At 43.8% G+C, this 10,003-nt stretch overlaps 1 protein-coding gene across 1 annotated transcript in view; it reads right to left on the reverse strand.

The window, feature by feature from the left end:
- Positions 1–8,822: 8,822 nt before the first annotated feature.
- Positions 8,823–10,003, reverse strand: part of LOC102758312 (ubiquitin-conjugating enzyme E2 E2) — a 235,309-nt gene continuing 234,128 nt past the window's right edge. The window contains 1 exon segment of the mRNA XM_006754665.2: positions 8,823–9,055. Within this exon segment, the coding sequence (XP_006754728.1) occupies positions 8,958–9,055 (98 nt within the window). The 3' untranslated portion in view covers positions 8,823–8,957.

Consider the following 10,003-nt stretch of genomic DNA (forward strand, 5'->3'; position numbering starts at 1 on the left):
GACTGGTGATTAGTGATATTTGAGTGGTGGATTCAGTAAAGCGGCAAAAAGGAAGCCAGATTGTGTGTGTGTGTGTTGGGGGCGCGAAGGGGGGGGGAAGGAGAAGAGGGAAGGAGAGGCATATACAGTATATATATAGAGAGAAAGAAAGGGGCAGAGTCCCTTTAAAGTTCACGTTCACCTTTTGTCTTGTTTTGGGCTACTATAATTTTATGAGGTTAGATTTACAAGGCCTTTATTCTGAAGCCTGGCATCTCTCCCAAGAGTACAAATTCGGCCTAATGAGGGCAATTCAAGTGAATCCACAGGAAAGAAAAAGGAAAGTGATATTTTAATTTTATCCAGCCTGAAACACAACCGTAGGGAAGGAATGTGCCTGCAATTCTGAACCATGAATGTATCAATGCATTACTTTATGGAATAGAGACATTCTGCCCAAATTGGCTGTGAAGTGAACAAACATTATCTTTCTACTGAATTCAGCTATAAAATGACTAGGAATCTTCCTGTGTGAATTCGGGGGGCGGGGGGCGCGGTGGGGAGATGAAAGAAAAGGGCAGAAATCCACTGTCAGGGAAGAGAAGGGAAGGCCAGGAGGGTGTAGACTTCTGATTTGCAAAGCTGGCTTGTGACTGACCTGCGCTGCTTCCTTCCACACTGTAAGGTCATCTCATCTCCTCCTGCTTTGCTCTCCTTGTTCTCCTTTTGAGGGGCCATTACACCCAGTGGAGCAGCCTGCACTATTTTGCTTTACCTGCGGTCCATTTAACACAGGTTCAGGGGCTCTGGTTGTACAAACCCAGTAATTTCCCATTTCATCAGTTGGTATATTCGCGATTACCTGCATCAAGTTCCTTGGACTGTGAGGCGGTACCATACCATGGGTCTGGGGCTCAGCCAGCTCTGCCACTTAGCAGTTACATGCGTTGAGGCCTATTACAATCTCTGGGTCTGAGTCCACATCTGTATGAGGATAATACACATCTTAGGGAATTATAGAAAGAGTTAAATGAGATTACACACACACACACACACACACACACACACACATTTATTTAGTGTTTTCCATGTCCTGTGCCTATTTAATATTTAGAGGGGGTAGTCATTGTGGTGATAATAATGACGATAACCCAGAGTCTTTTCTCAGTAGATTACCCTTCTCATTCACTGAACATAAAATGAAAATGAGTAAACAAAGGAAAACAAGCCCTAAATGTTCGGCTACAGGAAAATCTACCTTTGTTGCCCACAGGCAATTTTCACAGCTTCCTAGAGTCTCAAACCTTTTACATGTGTACTTCTATAAGGATTTTATCCCCAGTTGGAAGGCCAAGATTAAAAAAAAAAAAAAGACTACAGATAAGAAATGCTACCACATCTTGAGAGCCCCCACCTTGAGCAAGTCATTTGGCCGCCCCTGAGTACACTGCCTGGGGATTTGTTAAGTAAACAAAACGTGGCCAGAACTGTGGAATGTGTGCGCTGGCTGGAGCGCGCCTGTTTGCTCAGATGATCATCACCCTCGTCCATCTCTCACAGGGCATGGCAGGAAGGTGCAGGAGGAAGGGTTCAAAATCCCAAGGGTCTGGATCCTGACAAGGTCACTTCTTTGCTGGGCAACTGTGGGCAAGTTACTTAACCTTTCTGTGTCTCTTTCCTCACCGGTAAGGGCAGGGTAAGGGGGATGGGGTGACTATGCCTCGTCTACAAGGTCTATCCCAGGGACTGGATAGCTCTGTAAGGAACCTGGCATGGAGCCAGCACATTGGTGATTCTTCCCTTCCTCTTCTCAGGGCACCTGTAACACAGTCCATATAAAAATGTCAGCTTACCAAAATATTTCACACAGAAACTAAATGCTCAGCCCCGCTTATGTCAGGCTGGCTTAACACTGTTTGTTAAATTTCTTTTCTATTGGAAAAATACAATATAGAAAAGTACAGATGATGATATAACATCCCATATCTTTAACTACCCAATATGTGTTAACATTTGTCATAGTTATTGGCTTTGCATCTCTGTAAAAGAAATAAAAAAAAATGCTAGCGGTAAAACGGAAATCTTGTGTGAGCCCCCCGTTTCCCCCTTGGCCCGCCCAGAGCGTCGGCCTGCGGACTAAAGGGTCCCAGGTTCGATTCCGGTTAAGGGCATGTACCTGGGTTGCGCGCACATCCCCAGCGGGGGATGTGCAGGAGGCAGCTGATCGATGTCTCTCTCTCATCGATGTTTCTAGCTGTCTCTCTCCCTTCCTCTCTGTAAAAAATCAATAAAATATATTTAAAAAAAAGACTTCCTTTCACATGAAAGTTTGAGTGGGACGTCCAGGTGCCTCAGTGCTCGATGGTGTCAGGGACCTGGGCCCCTACTATCTTGTAGCTACAGCGTCCCCCAGGCCAAGGCAGCTGCTTCAGTTCCTGAATGTCAGCAGCAGGAGGAGGTTTTGATGAGATCATCAAAACCACTTTCCTTGAAGAGGTTTCCCTCATGTGAGTTCTGCTTTGTTCTTGCTGCTGCTTATGGTCCAACAGTAATTCCAGCTGCTCCATCTTCCCTTAATTCCCCAGAATATTTCATCCATCAGTTTTTAAATAAATATGGTAACATGTCACCTCTGGCCATCTGGGGCAGGACAGGTGTTAAGCCATCCCCAAGCCTTAGTTCTGGCCATCTTTCTCCTCGTTTCACACTCACACACTCTCCCTGTAATTACATTCTTCTCCATGTTCTAAAGATTCCCAACTTCATGGCTACAACTAAATAGCTGCAATCCTGGATACTGAGCTTTCCCGAATGTGAGTCTCGTATATCCAGGGGCTAGACATTTCTGCTTGGATGTACCCAAGGCACTTCAATCTTAACAGGTTCTTACTGACCTTTTCCTGTGTTGCTATGGCTCCATCTCCTCTTGGGTGTGGCCCTTGTCCACATGGTCACAGATGGCTCAGAGGTACGATGCCTACATTCCAGACCACGGAACTATGTATAAAGAGGAATGGAGGGGAGCAGCTTCCTTTTATGGAATAAGGTCTGGAATTTGCTTTCATCATTTCCGTTCACTTTCTTTGCTAGAATTTAGCTGCATGGCTCTGCCTAGCTGAAAGGAATGGTATTAGTTATTGCTATGTAACAAGGCACTGCAAACCTTAGTGGCTCCCATCAATCCCCTTGTTATTGCTCACCAATGTAAGGATCAGGTCTATCTGGATTTGGTGGAGCTGATGAATGCATCTCCCATCAGCTGTGCATCTGCTGATCTTGGCTGGGCCACCTCAGGGACACTGGGTGGCGGGCTTGTCTAGGATAGTCTCGGTTTTTCTCCACAAGGTCACTCATCTCTGCACAGGCTAGTTTAGGGTTAATTCTCAAGGCATGGAAGGGTGCCCAGAGAGCTGGGAAGTGCACGAGGCCTCCAGAGGCCCAGCTTGAAACTGGCACATGATCAGTTCCACCAGTCTACTGGCCAAAGCAAGTCATAAGGCCAGCCCTGTCTCAAGGGGTGGGGAGAAAAGGACTCCACCTTTTCATGGAAGAAGCTGCAAAGGATGTGGTACTGGAAGGATTGAGAATTGGGACCATTATTTTGTAATCAACCTACCACAGAGAGACTGGGGAATTTAGTTTCCAGCTAAGTGGCGACATGCCCAGCTAAAACTCCAATAGTTCTATTTATAGAAGGAAGAAAGGGAGAAGGGATATTGGGGATAATTTATAGACTCTACCTCAGAAGGAATTATAGTTCCCTATTCATCTTCCCCAAATGGAGGTAACACTCTCAATCTCTTGCTATAAATATAAATAAGAATACCATTCTGATAAAAGTTCTCTTCTTCTTAACTAGTGCACATTTTTTATTTCCCTCGACTCTGCACACCCAGCAACTTAGTCTTTGATCTCTTAATTCATAAAACAAATTGCTTACAAACATTTTGGGAGTTTAATATGTATAGTCTTTGTATTATTTTGCAATTCCCAGGAAAGTAGCATTATTATGCAGACCTGTTTTTAATATATACTCATTTTATAGAAATTTTATTTTTATGTTAAAAACCATTTCTTATATAAACCCATTTTTTCTTATTCAACTATTGTAAAAACTCCCCTCCCCCCCAAAAAAATCCCCCAAAATATAATTTCCATTCTTCCAAAATCCAACAGCCCAAATCTGGAATGACAAGGACATCCTGGTATTTTATTACACACCACTAAGAACACATGAGAACGTGGGGATGCTTTAATATGGACAGATGTTTTACATTTAAATAAAAATGCACAGTCACGCTTGAATTTAAAAACAATTTCTTCATTATTGCTTAAAGTGAATGGGGTCTCTTGGGGATTAACAACAGCTTCTGGAATTTCTCATCATAGGTTTTGAATAAATGTCCACAAACTGCTTTGATTTTTAAATCATAGACCTTGGAAGTCATCTGATGGTGAACATTAAGCCAACTAACAGTTGGTCTAAAGCAGGGGTGGGGAATGTCCAGCCTGCTTTATCATATCATTTGGTCTGGCCCTGCCAAGGTATTAGGGTGAGTTAATTAAGTGTTTAAACAAATATAGCAGGCTCATTAAAAAAAAAGTTTTATTGATTTCAGAGAGGAACGGAGAAGGGAAACAGAGATAGAAACATCAGTGATGAGAAGGAATCATTGATTGGCTGCCTCTTGCATGCCCGCTACTGGGGATTGAGCCCACAACCTGGGCATGTGTCCTCGACCTGAACTGAACCCAGGATCCTTCAGTCCGCAGGCTGAGCTCTATCCACTGAGCTTAACCAGCTAGGGCAGGCTCATTTTTAGGTTGATAATTTTGTATGGCCCTTGAATGATGTTATAAATATTAAAAGGGCCCTTGGCAGAAAGAAGGTCCCTGACCCCTGGTTTTAAGGATGGAGACTAAGCCTGCCAAAGGCCCTGGTGGTAGCCACCTTCATTAGTTTGTTGGGAGCTCCATGCTGGAGACTGATAGACAACGAAGAATGCTAGCGCCTTACTTCCAGGCGGACTCAGGAGAGGCAGGCCCTACCAGGCGAGCATGGCCTCTCTACCCCTCTGCACTGTTCTTGCGCCACAGACAGAGTAGAAGAATCTTGCTGGTGTTTCTCAATGTGCTCAGTGGCACCAGTGTGACTTTTCTGTTGCATAGCTGGACAGAACTTCTCAGGAGGTCTAAATTTCCTAGAAATCAGTCTGTGATTGTCATCCTGAACTCTGACCTCCCATCTAATTTTTTTTTTTTTAAGATGGATGAGAGGGCAATACTGCATGGGAGGAGGGGATGATGACATGAGAGTGGCATTTGGGGTCACATCAACTCCAAAAGATGCCAAGGTCATTGGGTAAGGTTTTGTCATAACCAGAACACCGGGGGTTCCAGCAGTTGGGGTTGGCCCCCCCTCTATGCGGATATATCAACAGGTGAAAGAGAAAGGTGGTCGCACCATCTCCTCCAGTTTTCTCTGTGGGTCCCACACATAAGAGATATTTAAACTTCGGGAATTTCCCATTTAAATTATCCTGTCCAAAAGCATACTGTGCTTGAGGCTACTCATTCACAGAAAGGCATACATACCATAAATCATGTTTGAAGATGTAAGAAAGGATGCAGTGATTAAATAGCTCACATGCCTGCAGAACCAGAAAAGGGGTTGAGGCTGGCTGGCTGTGAAAGCCACGGAGAGTGATGGAATTCTTCCAGCTGTAGACACATCTTTTCTAAAAGGACAACCATACAGCAAGTGAGACACTGTTTAGGTAAAACATTTCTATGGGCCAAACTGGGCCAGTGCGATGCCTGAGACCTTCCATGGAAATTTAGTTTTAGTAAGAAGCTCACATGCCCTGTAGTCCTGTTGTGTCCCAGTCTGAGGGGCTTCCTGGGACATGGGACTTGCCGTTTTAACACGGGGAAAGTCCCAGCAAACAGGGACAAGTTGGTCACCCTGACCCATGTTATCAGTGTGCATGGTGGGATAAGCGCGAAAGGTGCCTGATGGAGAAGGAATGCTTCAAGCTCGGGGAACCAGTCCGCTGCCCAGGGGGAGCGTGGACGTGAGGAAATGCATGGTGACTCTGGAGGTCTTCAGAGGCCAAGCTGCCTTGAGCCCCTTGCAGGCGTCAACTCCAAGAGATTCCAGGTCTGATGTGGCTTAAAGTGCAGACTCTGAGACCGAACTAGGCTGGGGTATTTTCACAGTGTCACCTCGTAGTTAGAAGGAAGGTGTATACGTTCTTGCAGCTGATGGCAAGGGCTCTGGGGTCCTGTGCGTGGCCGGGAATCTCACTTTGGTACTTGTTAGCTGTGCATGACTGAGGGCCACTGTCTTCACAAGCTACTGTAACAAAATACCGCAGACGAGGTGGCTTACAAACAACAGCAATTTATTTCTCACAGTTCTGGAGGCTTAAGTCCAAGATCCACGCGGCATGGTTGTGTTCTGGTAAAGGCCTTCTTCCTGGTTGCAGACTGCCAACTTCTCACCGCATCCTTATGTGGTGGAAGGGGTAGGGAGCCCTCTGGGATCCCTTTCCTAAGAGCACCGATCCCAATCATAAGGGCTCTGCCCTCATGGACTAATCACATCCCCAAAGCCCCACCTCCTAACACCATCACCTTGGAGATTAGGATTTCAACATGAATTTTTGGGGAATACACAAATGTTTCGATTATGGCAACCACCTATAGCTAAAGGGCTAGGCTAAGGTTTTATTAAGTAACTTATGGCCAGGTATACAGTACATTTTGAATAAGTATTTCCTTTCTTCCTAATTCCCAAACCATTAATCCAGGATGACCTTCTAGGTCTCCTCTCTAATGCTGGAATAAGAAAAGATGGACTACTTCTGCATTTGCTATCTTCAATGGTTTCCTGTAGAAAAACACATGAAGAATGCTCTATTTATTTGTTGTTTTATGATAAATTAAGCCTGCAACTTTCTGAATTATTTAATTTTTAAAAATACGTTTTTATTGATTTTAGAGAGAGAGGAAAGGAGATGGAGAGAGAGATTACATCAATCAGCTGCCTCCTGCACGCCCCCTACTGCAATGGAGCCCACAACCCGGGCAAGGGCCCTGACTGGGAACTGAACCTGAGACCACTTGGTGCCTGGGACAATACTCAATCAACTGAGCCACACTGGCCAGGACTGAACGATTTAAGATCTAAAAATATCATTTCAAACTACTTTCTCAATGGCCAGTGATCCTGCCTTAGTCAATGATCTGCCAACATTTTATGTAACGAAGCTACAAAATACTATAATTAGCAATAATTGGTTTGAAAAGTTAAATAGTATCTGGTCATAACATTTGGAAAATGTTTCAAATGAAATTAGTGGTAATAATTTTATTAAAAAGAAAAAAGTTATCTCTACATACTCTGGTTTAAAAGTAACATTTTCAATATTAAAATATTTTCTTTAGGATTTCTTTTTACCACTAAAAAGGAACAAAAACTGCCTGTTTTGAATCAGTTTTTAAAGTGCTTCAGGTGAAGATATTAAAATCTAAATTGGAACTATTTAGGGTGAATGACTTAATTTGTAAATCTTACTATTTAGCAGTAAAGATGCTCCTGATGTGAGACCAAGCTGTGGGTGGGCTTGTCACTGTAATTAGTAGAAGCAGGAGTTTCCGCCAGGCTTGTAACACAAAGAACGCTGAGTGTCAAACCGCACCACACGTTTCCTCTGCCTCCTATAGCTGCAGACCTAAAATAGACTGAAGGTCAAAGCCATACATACTCTGATCACTGAATGTGCTGACCGTGACTGATATAGTTGAGTTTACTTCTTTCACTAGAATTACAGAGAGAAAAAGAGAACCAAAATGCAAGGGCAATCACTCTAAGAATCTTAGGAGAAAAAAGAGATAAATAAGTTCAAAAGTGGTAATACACAATGATCAGCTCTCACTTCCCTCTCATTAGAAAGCTGTTTTTGGAGTCACATATTTTAATTCTTGGGTAAAGAAGGTTTTAGCAGAAAGGATGTCCATGAGAAAGTAATGCCCAGCTAATACGTAAAGCGATAGTGATCGGAAACAACCATAAAATCATCGGGCTATTGATAGCTGGAGAAATTCCACATGCTGAGCGACTCAATTACAAAGAAATATTAGGGGTGTGAGGTGAAAAGTACACTTGAACCTGTAATTGAATTAGATAAGCCTGGCTGCGTGTGGGCTGTGCGGGTCACCAGGAGACAAAGCCGATGCCAGGCCGCCACGAGAGCGTTTGTCAGCCACAGTGATTTATTGAGTGCCTTAATAATACAAGTGTACATCAACTGATCCACAGTCCAAAGTGGCAGGTCCCTAAGAAATTTACAAGCACTTTAAGTAAATCAAAATACTTATTATTTTGTTCAATCCAATAGTCTTCTGCGTGGGGGACAGAAGGCTAGTGATAAACAGAGTCTCAGTAATGCACAGTGATTCTGATTGAAGCTTTTGTACAAAAACTTGTTCCCAGTAGCATGCACCCACCAATAAAGACTTCAGTACAAAAAATTAACCCTAAGCACTACGTTGAAGTAGAAACGAGATATAATTCTGAATTCATGTTTTCCCGAAAATCAAAATAAAACGAACAACAACGAAAAACAAAACCACACAGTAATACAAAGCTTTGTAAGAAAGCTCTTACTATTACAGATCCAACATTGTTTGCACTGAAAACAAAGTTCCCATCCACGAGGAGGTGGGAGAAAGAACCCAAACCTTTCAAGTGAACAGAAATTAAAAAAGGAACACAACCAGAGGAAGGGGATGGTGGAGGGAGGAAAAGCAAAGGAAAAGCAGGAAGAGGAAGGAGGGAGAAGGGGGGAAGGATGACATGGTTCAAAGTTTAATAAAAATAAGAAAATAAGAACCGAGGTCCGGAGGGGTGGGTGGGGCTATTGATGCACTTGGTGAATGTGCTTGCACAGGTCCGGCGGGCGGCAGCGCAGGCCCTAGGTGGCATACCGCTTGGTCCACTGTCTGGCCATCCGGTCGTGCTCCGCTCTGTTGGTCATGTACTGTGTGGCAATGCTGCCTACCAGAGGGTCAGCTGGAAAGGAAGCAGAGGCAGGGTCAGTAAGTAGCAGCACCTCTTCCACTTTCTAAGTCGGGGGAGAGGAGGAGTGTCTGGGGTAGGAGGTGGGGGTGTGGTGGGGATCAGCAGGGAGGAGCTGAGCAGCTGCTGCTCTCGCCTGGGACAGTGACCTGCAAATGACCTGCCACTGACAGACCACAATGCACACCGGCCGCTCCAAGAATCACCTACCTGTGCTTTCACCGATACCTCGTATCACATTTCTGCACAACTCTAATTCTCTCCCTGTCCCTACCATGCGGTTCTCACCCTCCTCTTCCTCTTGATTTCAAGTGGACATTTCACTGAGAAAACACAGGTGGGCTGTGAAGAGGAAACTCCAGGGCCAGTGAGGCCCTGTGTGTGTGTGTGTGTGTAGTCTACTTCTTCCTCCAAATACGGGAATACCAAAATCCACAGCTCTTTACTACAAAAATACTGACAGATGTTAATACTAGCTAACACTCACTGCTTGACCCCGTCCTAACACTGTAGCATATTAACTCTATAAAACCCCGAGGGAGCTGACACAGGAGGGGTGGAAGCACAAGGAGGGTAAGTCACTTGCCCAGGGCAGAGCAAGGGCCCTAAACTACAGGATTCTTTTATTTTATTTTATATATTTTTTAATTGTTTTATTGCTTAAAGTATTACAAAGGGTATTACATATGTGTCCTTTTTTCCCCCCGCCCTTGACAATCCATTTACTATGATTTTAATGACATCACTACCACAGCAGAAAGACCCCAGAAAGCAATTTAAATAATGACCTTATTATTAACTTCCCTTACTATTTTTTCCAGGAGTGTTTCATTAGGTCTTTAATTACTCTTGGCATTTTGATATGAATTATGAAGTACTAATTGATCCTAACTTTGAGCTGAATTCAAAGATGTCATCTTCTATAACAACAAAACAAAACAA

Source organism: Myotis davidii, unplaced genomic scaffold (assembly GCF_000327345.1).
Source record: "Myotis davidii unplaced genomic scaffold, ASM32734v1 scaffold192, whole genome shotgun sequence".
NCBI lineage: Eukaryota > Metazoa > Chordata > Mammalia > Chiroptera > Vespertilionidae > Myotis > Myotis davidii.